This window comes from Plenodomus lingam (genome assembly GCF_022343315.1).
Source record: "Plenodomus lingam strain CAN1 chromosome Unknown contig_23, whole genome shotgun sequence".
Classification (NCBI taxonomy): domain Eukaryota; kingdom Fungi; phylum Ascomycota; class Dothideomycetes; order Pleosporales; family Leptosphaeriaceae; genus Plenodomus; species Plenodomus lingam.
The window spans coordinates 222393-235822 of record NW_027093940.1 but is presented as its reverse complement, the minus strand read 5'-3'; the positions used below and the strand labels follow the sequence as shown (position 1 = coordinate 235822).

The window sequence follows — 13430 nt, the reverse complement described above, 5'->3', positions numbered from 1 at the left end:
GAGCCTAACAAGTAGTGCCAAAAAGTCATTGCCGGCATAATGCTTGATATCCATCGCAAAGACGCGGGCCCTAATACAAAAATATATTTCTCACACAGCATACTACCTACATACATCGACCCGCAAAATGTATCTATGAAGAAGAAGCCATTCTCTGCATTCGGTGAGCAGAAATTCAGCTACATCCTGGACCTGATCTTACCTGAGGAAATTTATGACCTTGTACAGCACGAGCTGGACAATGTGGACGGCGCAGCTAGAGCGCAATATGCCAGGATGCACATCAAAGTTGGCGATCTCCTGGAAACCGAGTTTCTGAACAGCTATATCAAGCAGGGCAACGTTACGATGCTGAGTGAAGGTCGTCCCCTGGTCGACAATCGATTTGAGCTTTACGATGGCACGTTGCGCATGGAGCTCAACCGGCCGACGTATGAGCGGTGTGGCCTTCAGGGAAAGCCCATTGAGGATGGAGGCAAGAAACATCAAAAGCAGCGTTGGATCGTCGAGTATGACTTGAAAGCTCCTTCGATGAAGCATGGCGGGAAAGCGTTTGGAAGGTTACAATGGGCGTGCAAAAATGTCCTCGATCAATCGCTGACTTGGCTATTTTACAACTTCAATCCTTCGTTTGCTGAGTCGCTGGCAGATGGTAAGGAGGCTGTTTCAAAACACTCCCCCTGGATCCACAAGATCGAACCGAGCACGACAAGGCTGGACAACGTCCTGGTTCCGCAATGCAAAATCGGCCATCTGGACGACTTGTACGATGACGAAAATGCTGTAGATCTGCTCGAATGGCTTCACTTGGTGGGCTTGACCTCACCTCGGATCAAACAAGGAGATAATATCGATCCGCATTTGTCGCGCTACGAGGTGCCAGATCTGGGACACGGGATCGCTGCAACAAACATGGTATGCGTAAAGTGGTCAGGCTTCATTCCACCCGCATTCATGCGCGACTTGTTCATCGCAATTACAAGAGTAGCCTTCAAGGGTAGGAACAAAGCCAGGGGAGACCCAGATATCGAGATGGAGGGCAACAATGAGCCGGCGAGCGCTGTTGTGGCGAGAGCATGGTTCGCCATGAGTGCGCAAGCTTTCGGTGGGAAGCAGTCATGGACGACAATGCATTTCCAAGGAGGGGAGACGCTAGTATGGGAAACAGAAAGCTGAAGTAAAATATGGTATTGGTTTAGGACGAAGCTGGCCATGCTTTATGTCTTCGGAATAATTGGCACCGCCCAGCGGCCTGAAACGACAACAGAATATCAAGACTACGATGGAAGCATGCCGCCGAAGTACTCCTGCATATTACGTACACACAGTAATCAAACGCTTCTCTATCAGGTGGAGCTGTCACTGCTATCCCTATAGTCAGATTTCCGAATCCAGCACATCCCCGAATCCGTACAGGAACAGATCAAAAGGCTATAGCTGCAGCATGGGATATTCCGCTTTGCAGGGGATGGAGTAAGAATCAGTCTAAACGAAAAAACCAATGCGAGTTTTACGGCATTGTGCATACGCCTGGCATGATACTCCACAGTCCCGCAGAAGAGCAGATAGGCGATCTTGGAGCTTCTCAGCTCAAGTCCCCATTTGGAACTTGTCTTTGGCGAATTGCGATAGCCTTAGTATGCTGACAACCAGACATGGACGTCTAACTCGTCTCACTATCGCCGACCGTACAATCACAACTCTAATCTCCACTGCGAGATCGACCCCATCTTCGTCCTCTAATCATAAGCCGCGGAGCTCATGCAACCGAACATATCGTGAACCCTCCAAGCATGTATGGCGACACCAACGCTGCAAGCCGCAGAACCTAGCAGAACTAAATCCACAGCTCATGGCCGGAATACCATGGTTTAGTATCTCATGAACCTGGATATGCCCGCATTCGTCCCTGCATCTACCAAGCGTGCACGTGGCTGCTGGCTTTCGGATGGAATCTACGCGACGATAATGCAATGTCTGCTATTGTGGGCCTACAGTGGATGCGAGTAATTAGTGTACAGTGAGAAGTTGTGCCACTGACGAAGTTCTATAGTTGCGACTTGTCGGATAGGGCTCCTGTCGGTAGTTGCTGTCTCCCAGAAGGATGCAGTTTCCCGCATACAGACAGTAGGCTGGCCGGATATGGCAGTGATGGTTGGACAGTTTGGAATCGGCCATGACAGCAGAGAGGAAAGAAGGATGATGTATCAACTTCAGAGTCATGACATAGTTGAGGCACACCAGTCACGTTCACTCGTGTCTCCGTTTCTTGTTCTCCCCTACAAAATTCACAATTCGAGCAGTTCTCCACAGGCTACTCTATTGACAGGTCTACTATGCGAATCCTGGAGCCTGGAGAACAGCCATGACGTTGCCGTCCGATGATGACACATTTCGAGCCATGGAAGCGATTAGAGCAGGTAAAAAAGGCTTCAGCTTTCGTAAACGATTACGAAAGAATACGACAACGATCGTGTGATGTATTCATTTTCTCTTCCAAGAGCCAGACGCTATCACCAATTCTACATATCTCACTAGAGTTTCCATGCGTCGCGGTCGTACCGATCTGCTACTCTAACTTAAGCCCGTCGCTTACCGGTAACTTACCTACCCTACCGGTACCGGTACCGGTACGGTACCCTTAAGCGTCCTCTTGCTGTAGGTAACCCCCATGCAACTTCTCACAATTCCTTTCTCGTACATTCACCTACATTATCTAACAGCATGCCATTCCAGCCCACTCTGACGCAGAATGAGGTGGTAATTCGGTCCACCCTTGACGCTTGTAAGCTGCAGGGTGGGCGCATACGAGGCTGCATTCGATCCTACGCACCTCTGCACCTGCATGCCTGCCGGCGACCTGGCGACCTGGCGTGCAGGAGTCGGGATCTCGCAACCCGGGTCACCATGGGCAAGCGCGGACTAGACTCCGGGGCTGTTTACTGCTGAGGCCATCTGCTACATGTTGTATTTTCGACTCCTCTGTTGGATGTAGTAGCTTAGCTGAGCTTTTACGCCGCGCAGGTACGACAGAGAGTGGTGAAGAGCTGAGACATGGACAGTACCGGTACGGTGTGGTGTACCTATACCGGTACCGCTGCCGCTGGATTGTCAGAGCTGGGGGGTACGAGATGGAACATGGAAGCTGACAACTTGTGGCAATACCGAAGCATGTTACTGTGTGTCATTGGTGCTGGCGCTTCAGCAGGCATTCACAGCATCTCTTCGCCTTCTCATTGCCTCGCTAAATCCCCATCCTTTCACACGTCACGAGGTCCGACCTCCATGTCATCCGGATCCCGGGAATACGATCGAGTAGAAAGAAGGAAAGAAGGAAAGAACCCCTACCAAGCTCAGCTGGTGACTCCCCTCCACCATTCCCCTTTCTCCTTACTCCAAAATCGCACTTCCCTCTTGTCTGCCTTGCTGCCATTTCACTCCCTAACCATCACCCGCCAACAAACGCCAGCACATCAGGAACGACCCATTTTCCACGCCCTCGCGCTGTCCACAACTTCGGAACTCGGTGAGGAGATCCATACTTACCCTGTCGTCGATCAAAATAGCTACATACATACCCTACCTAGCCCACCCCACTCCACTCCACTCCACCCCCACTACAGCCATGTTCCAGCACGCCTGTGCCCACATCACAAAACCACGATGCTGCACGACAAATAACCACGCGCAAGGTCCCACGCGTTTTCTCGTCGACGTGCTCGGACGGGTGGGGGCCGGGGGGGGCGGTTGGACATGGCTAGGCGCCAGCGCTCTGGTCTGTGTCACGTTGTGACGTTGTACCAAGTTGTGCTGCGCCAGCTTTTTTGCGCGATTGGAATTGGCATGGGAGAGGGGCGGTGGTGCGTGCAGGGGGTTTTGGGGTCAGCAATGATTATCATCATTTTCTTGGGGGGAGGGTGAGGTGGGAGGTGTGTGGCGCAGTGTGGGCTTTGGGGGGGTTTTTTTTTAGACAAGAGCTTGTTCTTATTCCCTCGTGTTTGAAGTTGAGAGGTCGTTTTGAAATGGGGTTGGCTGAGGTACCGGTAATGCTGCGTATGGTTTTCATCCTGGGTTTTGTTTGAAAGCGCACGGCTGTTCGGGCTTTGCAGGTCAGAAGTAGAGCGACTTGTGTTTTTCTGTGTGTGTGTGCTATGGTACGGATCATGTTGTGCATGCTTCAGCCTTCGAGTGCTTGGTCTGCAAGCTGTGTTCATGTTGATGTTGTAGAGAATGTTGATGTGTGCTATGTATGTCTATATTACGCGCCTTACATGCAAACAGAAAGGAATGGCCAAGATATCAAAGTAACGATGTTAGCAACAGGAAAGAAATAGCCTCCCCCTTTACATAATCTCCGCAGAGAATTCATAGACTAGAGTCTCCAGAAATGTCCACCTTCCTTCTTACATGCAGTCAGAGTGGCGGAAGGAGTCACTGTCGTCGTCTTGGTGAAAGTAGCACCCAGCGTGATAATATTGGTCGTAGTAGCATAGCCAAACTGCAACTTTGTCTTCGTCGGTGTTGGCAGCGTGACTGTGTTTGTGAAGATGCCAGAGAGAACAGTGGGTGCGGGAAGAGTAGATGTAGTAGTTGCAGTAGCCAGCACAGACTCGGTTGTTGTAATCGCTGCAGCAACAACGGTAGTCGTAGTGGTGACGGGGGTATCGAGAGTCGTGGTCGTGGTAGGCGCATCAGGAGCACGGCGCTGAAGGTGGTTGCCCTCTGCGCGTCTTTGCTTGGCGGCCTCGACACGGGCGCGTGCCCATTCGTAGTCGACCAGGCGGTCAGACTTTCGCATGAATCGATGCATCTTGGGGATGATGGTGGGCGTGACGAGAGCAGCGGGGTGGAGGAGCGTTGGCGAGTACTCGCATGGCTTGTCGGGCTTTGCGTTGTGGCCGGGAGTTGTGCAAGTTGCTGTGACAGTCTTGGTGGTCTTGCTGTTTTGGATGGTCAGGGACAGCTTGGTCTTCGTCATGGTCTTGGTGGATGTTGTGGTGACTGCATTGGGTGTAATGGTCTTGGTTTTCTTTGCTGTTCCAGTTGGGACAATGACAGTTGAGAAGGGGCCGGTTGTAATGACATCTGTTGAAGTAGTCGTAATGGTTTTTGTTTCAGTAGGCGTGGTAAGGATGCTAACTGTCATTGTCGGTGTCATGGTGGTGGTAATTTGAGTGCCAACAGTGAGATACAAATCTACCATGGTCAGCAAAGCCTATCGTACCTACATACAAGTTGTAAAACTGACCTCTCTGCCAAGCAAATGGTTGGCCATCGTCGCCATTATTTCCCAGTATGAGTAGTAGCCAATGGCCAGACGTCATTTGGTTTTTCTTGATGGGACATGTTGACAGTTGATTGCTGTTCTCTGGGACCGTGGGTATTTGAGAACATAGATACTCATCATTGTCAGGGTCGACGAAAAGAACATCTGCTATATCGTCGTTGCATCCTTGAAAGTAGGAGACGGCAGTGAATTGCTCGGTCGACTGAGAGTTGATGAAGTAAGATCCCTCATCGACAAAGTCTACACCAAAGGAATAGCAGATGGCGTCAGAGTCGGATCTCACAAGTGAAAGCGAGGTGGCAGCCAAAGCGAGGAAGAATGAACGAGAGAACATGTTGAATTTATGACTTTGAACCGAAAAGTATCAGATAATTACTTGGATATGTAAATACATCCTTCTCGTCTTGGACGGGGGCAATGCAGTCTTTTTGTATATCACGAAGCCATGGACCTGAGCGAGTACACCCTACCACGTCTTACCTTCGAAGTGACAATCGGATCAGTACCGAGAAGACTCGTACTTGGTAGCCTGATCGAAGATGCAAATAGTCGCGGCTATCGTATCGCGGGTCATGGCCACCACCGAAGCGAGCTGTAACAGGATAGCACAAGTCGGCGGGATGTAAGCTTGTCGTCGTCGACATCAATTCGTAACATGCGCCCCATCAGTACTCAAGATGCTACTGCGCAGCCAGCAGTGCTTGCGATGAAAACATGGCCGTGAAGTGGAGAGGAAGCAGTGGCATGCGGCCGCTACCGAAGCCACTCGGGATGTGATAGGGACCGTGCAGCCATTCGTGCCAGCCACCCCTGTAGATCCTAGTGTTCACGTCACTTCCATCCTCCGGCCCCAACGTCCGCATATTCTTGCAGAACAGCCACCTCGCCTATGCCTTTGCCAGTCCTGATAGGCACGTAGGAGCAGGGCTAGGCAGTAGTGATGCTTCGAGAAAGCCCTTCTGCTCACTTTGTCACTGCCGCTCCGGCCCTTCCAGCCGATGATCGACGCTGACCTTGGTGTCTATATCAAGCAAATGCGATGCCAAACTCCAGACACATGGCCATGTCCTGGTTGGAGCCCTTGCTAGCTGCCGCTTCTTGGCTTGACATCCCAAGATCATGGAATGTTGGGCTGGTCTTACCTCTGAAGCTCGAGGCACATCAGAGATAGGTAGGCTACTCACTCAGGGTCCGTATCGGGTGCGACACGGCATGGCACTATTTGCTGCGAGACGCCGACACATGTACGAGTGTACGGTAAGAGGATGGATTCAATTACATGACTCTGCTCCGAGCTGGCCTTAGGTCCGACTACTCCGCAACTCTTCAGGTGGGTTTGTATCACCGCTTGGCACAGCTGATTAGAAACTTCAGCCTAGGTATGAGCAAGACTGAGCCTGGAAACAGTCGGCCTTAGGGACTTCCCATCAGCCCTATCCTGTAATCTTGTCTCACATTCACTCAGTGGATATGTGGCGTAGAGGTACGACTTGTCCATGCGAATCTTTGCACATTCTTCTGGACGGAATTGTTCGGAGCCTCGTCTGTCCCGACTCCCTGAGAACTCTGACCGATCCTACGCTTGGATTCCTCCCATTCACCTCGCCTGCTCGACTGATACACCTGTTTAACTGCAAGGCTCGCATACATCGGCTCTAGTCTACAGGCCACCTGTCGCCAAACATGCATACTCCTTGTGAGACCGCTGCATGCGTTTCACGAGTCTGGCTTGGCCCTCTCTTTGTTTCCCACGCGGTTCTCCTACCATTTGCTTGCTCATAGGGCAGAGCACAAGGGCGCATAGTCTTCCAATAAACCATGCATCTGCCAGGGGCCAGAATCGCGCCAAGCTTCATATGGATCCATCTTGTATTGCCAAATCCAAAAAGAGTGTACAAACCTACCATCTGGTGCACACAGTCAGTAACAAAAGTCAATGTTCACATTATCGATATGTTGACCTGAAGTACTGTCGTGCCCAGGCGCAGTCGGACTCCGTAGCAGGTTGAACTCCGCTTGTCTGTTCTTCCTGGCCTACATGCTCGTACAATCACGACCTGGAGCCTTACTATTCAGCCCAGCTAGAAATTCCGCCACAGCCTCGGCGTAAAGCCTAATTTAGAACGCTTCGCTTTCCCATGAGACCCGCGCCTGTATTGGCTGACGAGAATGTAGCCGCCTTAGTATGCTATCACTGTCGATCTTTCCATCCCGAGGACCTGGGATGCTTCCATGTGATGTCCTAGCCACTAGAACATTGTATTACAATGTTGTGGCTTTCGTTTTGCCCTGTCTCTAGACTATCGACTCTTGTGGCGTAGATCACCCGCTACACTGTATCCTCGGAGGACATGTACGAAGAGCACAGCCTTGAAAGATATGAATATAAACCATACCCTTCACTCTGATCTGTCTCTACCTGGCATCAGTTGGGCTCGGAACCTCTTTCTTATACATTGGCTTTCCCTTGAGTTTTCATATATATTGACAGACTACTTTCGCTACCCCTGAATCAACCTGTTGCATTGTCCAACATGTTATTCCACTCATTCATCAACTGGCTCTCCTTTGGCTCGATTGCCTTTGCTGGTATCATTCCACTACGGGCCGATCCGTTGCTATCCGATCGAGATCTTGAGAATCGACAAGATGGTGCATGCACGAATGGACCACGCACCCGAAACTGCTGGAGCAACGGATATAGTATCTCAACTGACTTCGATGCCAAAGCCCCGCCCGATGGCGTAACTGTTACAGTAGGCTACCCAAGTCACTCGGCTCTGAAGAATGCTGACCGGTCCAAAGTACAACTTCGAAATATCTAATGTCACAAAGCCCAACCCAGACGGAAGTGGTGGGAGCCGACCAATGATGCTTATCAATGGACAGTATCCAGGACCTCTCGTCCGTGCTAAATGGGGCGACACGATCGTTGTCAATGTCAAAAACAACTTGCAGGACAATGGTACTGGCATCCATTGGCATGCCGTCAGACAACTGAACTCTTGTCAACATGATGGAGTTCCAGGAGTCACAGAATGCCCCATTGCTCCAGGGAAAACTCGACAATATAGATTTAGAGCTACGCAGTTCGGTACATCATGGTATCACTCGCATTGGTCTGCTCAGTACGGTGATGGTATTGTTGGTCCCATGATTATCGATGGACCAGCAACAGCCAACTACGACGAAGATCTTGGTGCTTTACCACTGACGGACTGGTATTACACCCCTGTATTCACCCTCAACGAGGTAGCGCAACATTCCTTAACGGGTCCACCATTTGCAGACAACATTCTGGTCAATGGAACCCATGTCAACCTCAACGGCGGTGGTAGCTATGCCAGAATGAACGTTGTTAAAGGAAAGAGCTACCGCATTCGTATTATCAACACATCTGTCGATAATGTGTTTAGTGTGTCGATGGACAATCATCCTTTCACCGTAATAACCGCGGATTTTGTACGTTATTTTTACCTAAATTTCGATTATATATACTGACATATACAGGTTCCTATCAAATCGTGGGTTACCAACCAACTGACGCTCGCTATCGGTAAGACCGCATTGTCTTATCGCTCCTCCCTCCAGCTTGCTAAATGAATACAGGTCAACGATACGATGTAGTCATCAATGCCAACCAAACGGTTGACAATTATTGGTTTCGTGTATCAGTTGGAACAGATTGTGGACGGAACTCGTTCCAAGGAAAAGGCGTCCAGATGGGAGCTGTCCTACATTACGACGGTGCTCCCAACGGCAACCCTGCTCCCTCGACAGGCTTTGCTTTGAAAACATCGTGTGAAGACGAGCCGTCCGAAAAACTCGTCCCATTCGTGCCGAACACAGTCCCATCTTCTGTCGTTAGTAACGCCGACCAATTGACGGTTGAAAGCTTCCAGGACCCGAATACACGCCTTTTCAGGTGGCTCATTGATGGCAGTCCTCACATCGTAGACTGGAACAATCCTTCTCTTGAGACCGTCCTTGCAGGCTCCACAAACTTTGGAACGAATTCCAACGTACATGAAATGACTGGTAATGGGTGGTACCTATGGTGGATTCAGTCAACCGCAGCTGTCCAACTCCCCCATCCTATCCACTTGCACGGACACGGTAAGATCCCGAGTGTAAATACACGTAGATTCCACTAATATCTATCTAGACTTCTACATCGTCAAAACGGGCTCAGGGATTTGGGATGGAACTACAACTGGCTTGAATCTCAATAACCCGACCCGTCGCGATACTGCAACGCTTCCGAGGAATGGCTATATGCTCATGGCTTTCCCCGCTGATAACCCCGGCATGTGGATTATGCACTGCCACATTGCTTTCCATGCCTCGCAAGGACTCAGTATGCAATTCATGGAGCGCAAGGGAGAGATTCAGAGTGTCCTGGGCGACACGAGTGAATTTAAGAAAGGCTGTGATGAGTGGGATGGATACTGGTTTGATGGCAATCATCCCTACAATCAGACCGACTCTGGTATTTGAGTAACCCCTTCGCTTGTTATTCTCTTCTTCCAAACATTTTACATTTTGAATGAAGGAACTTTTCGTTTGTTTTCTTGGATGTCGGTAGTTGTGGTCTAGACGGGTTCTGATCGCAGCTCTTATACACTATAGCTTTTCTGGGAATTAGTTTCGTACACTTCGAGCACAAGCAATGTTATGCACAATTGATTCAAACACCATTTGAGAGGCCGATCTGGGCTCTACTATTACTGCTGTGGTAGATGTTTGGCGGGAGATTGCTACAATATCAGAATGGAGGACCAAGTGAGCTTTGACATGGCAAATATGGTCTACTATTAACCTTCTGAATATAAAAGCTCGATGCCTCTGCAATAAACAACGTTTTCACGCAGTTGTTCGGCCGCTGCGTTAAGGCTGGATGAATGAGATCTCTTGTCAGCCTAACGGGTATGAATATCCTACCCATCGCTACCTCGAGGGGGTACCGAATCGTCTTAATTATCATCTACTCAGATTGAAAATAGATGTCATCACAATCTACATGGTATGTCCTATCGTGAATAACCCCATTTCTGACCGCGGTGTGCTTCTGTTCATATCTTACTGAAAACAACGTGTCGGATGTCCGTCTCTCCACGATCCTATCATTTACCGTTCGCTACCAGAACCATAAGATGAGCCGATATAGAATGAAGTGAAGATGAAATCAAGTCCATGTGCGCTGTTTCGATTGCTCACTGTGCATCTCGTGACGACCCTGAGCACCTACCTAGCTTAACCCGAGCAACCGCACCTTCCCTTCGCCACCATCTCCCCACTCAATGACCACAATGGATTCCGCAAGTCTTTTAGGATGCGAGAGGATCAAATCTGCCATCCTCAGTACGTCCACTTCCCATGCCTATCCGATCTCTGCACGACCCATGAGCTATACTTCCCAAAACAGCAACTGAAATAATGCCTAGGTGAAGCCCGCGCAGTGTTCGCAGCCTCGCTTCAAACTTTCCACAGCAAGCCACTCGAATTTGACGTCGTTGTTGAGAGCACAATAAACGGCATCTCACACTCGTACAAAGCCCGCGTCATCGCATACGACTGCAGTAGTCTGATAACCTAGACTATGCTGATGGCGTCGCCTAGCGGTGCTGCTTCAGAGGTTGAAGCGATGGAGAGATTACTGAGATCATTGCGTACTCGGGCCGGTTTGTCTAGAGGTACTTCGTGGGCGAGATGGTATGGGGTAAATGGGAGATGAAGTTGACTTGCTGAAGAAATGGATAGCTGGAATGATGCCCGGAGATCGGTTTAGGGGTGAGTCGAGGGAGGTTAGGGATAACTTTGAAAACAAGTTGGCTGAGAGGTACTTGCGTATACATGGCCCCCATCACTGAGCTAAGGATTTTTTCGATTAGGTTGGCTGTGTGTTTCGAGCGGGATGCAGCTTGATGGTTGTGATTTAGATGGCGGTTGTGCATTAACACAGCCTGCATCTTCGAGCAGAGTACATTCCCACAAACACACAGAAGTCAAGCCCATAACATCTAGCTCTTTCCGCCTTGGGCCAAGCACGAGAGTGAAATAAAAGTGGAATCAAACTAGACCCGCCGTTTGTCCCGTTCGGTGTTTATACGTACCTGTCACTTCAAACTTCTTCTTCTCTCCTCTAACTACAAAGCCATTCTTGGAGGGAATTATGGCAAGCTCGCGATCGACCACCACCATGGATCCGAAGACTAAGAAAGAATTAGCTGCCAGCGTCAAGCTCATGACGAACCTCAAACCACTAATCATCTGTAAGTTAGCCAGCACCTCCTTTATTAAACCTCGCTGAGTATCGTGTGTCCAGCCGAAGCTCGTGCCATATTTGGTATCAATGTATACAGTCCAGGCATGAGGGAGAAGAACGTCGATGTTGTCGTCGACAAAGGCCTATACCCCTATTCTCACCACGGACTTTTATACGTCTACAAAGCGCGCCTTATCGTCTACAATCCCCACAGCAGCTTACAGTGGCGGCTATTGATGACTAGCGAAGCTCCTTGTAAGTCAGCGGAGGAAGCCATGGCTGATCTATTTTCCTTGTTGCAACGCCATGCCTACGTGAAAAGAAGTAAGTGAAATTCCATCTACTGGGGTTGATGTTTGATTCCTGAACTAATTCTGTTGTGACAGATCGTATCCTTGTGGGAGATGAGTGTCGTGGAGAAGCAGTGTTTAGATGATGATCAGAGCGAAATGCGTGTGATCTTGTGCGGCCTTGCACGATGATAAGGTCGAGATGAAAGAGGAAGAGAAAACGGATAAGTATGATAGATTGGAGGGCTTCTTCCGTGTGATGGTGTACTGGTCTTCGTAATGATAGGCATTGTCCGTTATCAATCCTCTTGTCTATCTCATAACCTAAATGTGTTCCACGCTCCGCTGATATCTTCAATTTTCTCTTTGGACAAGCCATTGTTGGGCTCCACAAAATGTCTGCCGGTTTTAGGATGGTTATAAACGATGCCTTGGTATGAAGTTTTCCTTTTGTAGGCTTGAAGGGAGTCATATGCTTCTCTATCTCCATTTGGCTCTCGGTTGTACACCGCCTCGATTGCTAAACACTACGATGCCCACCATCGTAGCGATGGCACCTAACACCACCCACTGCGGAACTCTGATCTCATGCTGTGCAGCCTCGTTGAATCTCCTTGCGTGTTCCGCATATGTTCTCTTTCTCTGCTCTGGCGTATCCTCGATCACCAGCTTCTTCATTCTCTTCTCATCCCTAACTTCTTTCCTCGCAACCTCCTCTTCTTTCATTCTATCCACACTGAGGTAGTCCCTCACAAGTGGATCATCACTCCCACTCATATCAACCCACTCCCTCTCTCTACTCCCACTATCCAGCGGACAAGCTACATTCAACCCGCCAAACACCCCCTCCTTACCCTCCTTCCTCCCCTTCCCAACATCAGGATGACCCGGTAGCCACTCCTCCAATACCTGCTCTGGCAACGTCCGAAAAATCAAACACACCCACATCTCCAACAAATTCAGCATCAACCCTACATCATCCATACCCTTGATCCCTCTTGGCACCACCGCAACAATCCCAAAAGCGTTATACACACTGCCCTGCAACGCATGGTAGTGCAAACTCGGATTATCTCTGCGATACCGAAAGTTCAAATGCTGGCCTACTCTCTGCCTTAGACTCTTCGTCTGACCTACATAGATCCTCAAACGCTTGTCGAGCCCGAGGATCGCGTTGAGGTAGATGGTGCCCTGGTTTTCTGACTTGAGGTCGCCAGCGACAAGTTTGAGTGCATCAAGTGAGAGGCGATGGGAGAGGACGGTCCAGATTTGGGGTCGGATGGCGGAGAAGAGGGTCTCGGGGAGGGAGGGGTGCTGCTGGATGTAGGGGGCGTAACGAGAGTGGTACCGTGAGGCTGGGGAACACAGTTTGGAGAGGAGGTGATTTAGGATGGTTTGGGCCTCGATTTGTGAGGAATTGAGGGGTTTCGAGGGGGATGAATTTGTTGTGGATGGTGATGGTGATGGTGGTGACGTCGTCATTCGCTGTGAAGACATGGCGATTTGAGTATGCGAGGTAGGGGGGATCGACGAGGGATCCGTGTTAGGTATAAATGCTGTGGCCATCTCTTCCTACCCTTCGAAAAAG

The 13430-nt window shown here is 49.8% G+C and overlaps 7 protein-coding genes across 7 annotated transcripts; 5 read left to right on the top strand and 2 right to left on the bottom strand.

The window, feature by feature from the left end:
- Positions 1–39: 39 nt before the first annotated feature.
- On the top strand, positions 40–1176 carry IAQ61_005788 (uncharacterized protein; the record flags this gene model as incomplete). Its single annotated transcript, XM_003836173.1, has 1 exon — positions 40–1176. The coding sequence occupies one exon, from the start codon at positions 40–42 to the stop codon at positions 1174–1176; it is 1137 nt and encodes a 378-aa protein (XP_003836221.1).
- A 1878-nt stretch (positions 1177–3054) lies between these two features.
- On the top strand, positions 3055–3681 carry IAQ61_005787 (uncharacterized protein; the record flags this gene model as incomplete). The annotated part of the gene is made up of 1 exon (XM_066096934.1): positions 3055–3681. The coding sequence occupies one exon, from the start codon at positions 3055–3057 to the stop codon at positions 3679–3681; it is 627 nt and encodes a 208-aa protein (XP_065952926.1).
- Positions 3682–4372: 691 nt separating this feature from the next.
- Positions 4373–5621, bottom strand: IAQ61_005786 (uncharacterized protein; the record flags this gene model as incomplete). Its single annotated transcript, XM_003836176.2, has 2 exons — positions 4373–5196; positions 5249–5621. The coding sequence occupies 2 exons, from the start codon at positions 5619–5621 to the stop codon at positions 4373–4375; spliced, it is 1197 nt and encodes a 398-aa protein (XP_003836224.2).
- A 642-nt stretch (positions 5622–6263) lies between these two features.
- On the top strand, positions 6264–10033 carry IAQ61_005785 (uncharacterized protein). The gene is made up of 5 exons (XM_066096933.1): positions 6264–8043; positions 8093–8749; positions 8798–8843; positions 8897–9403; positions 9453–10033. Exons 1-5 carry the CDS (start codon positions 7822–7824, stop codon positions 9782–9784), a joined length of 1764 nt encoding a protein of 587 aa, XP_065952925.1. The 5' UTR covers positions 6264–7821; the 3' UTR covers positions 9785–10033.
- Positions 10034–10539: 506 nt separating this feature from the next.
- IAQ61_005784 (uncharacterized protein) lies at positions 10540–10883 on the top strand (the record flags this gene model as incomplete). Its single annotated transcript, XM_003836178.2, has 2 exons — positions 10540–10648; positions 10732–10883. Coding segments are annotated over 2 exons (261 nt in total), but the record flags the coding sequence as incomplete, so codon positions are not given.
- Positions 10884–11441: 558 nt separating this feature from the next.
- IAQ61_005783 (uncharacterized protein) lies at positions 11442–11988 on the top strand (the record flags this gene model as incomplete). The annotated part of the gene is made up of 3 exons (XM_003836179.2): positions 11442–11559; positions 11613–11876; positions 11939–11988. Coding segments are annotated over 3 exons (432 nt in total), but the record flags the coding sequence as incomplete, so codon positions are not given.
- A 334-nt stretch (positions 11989–12322) lies between these two features.
- On the bottom strand, positions 12323–13408 carry IAQ61_005782 (uncharacterized protein; the record flags this gene model as incomplete). The annotated part of the gene is made up of 1 exon (XM_003836180.2): positions 12323–13408. The coding sequence occupies one exon, from the start codon at positions 13406–13408 to the stop codon at positions 12323–12325; it is 1086 nt and encodes a 361-aa protein (XP_003836228.2).
- Positions 13409–13430: the final 22 nt, after the last annotated feature.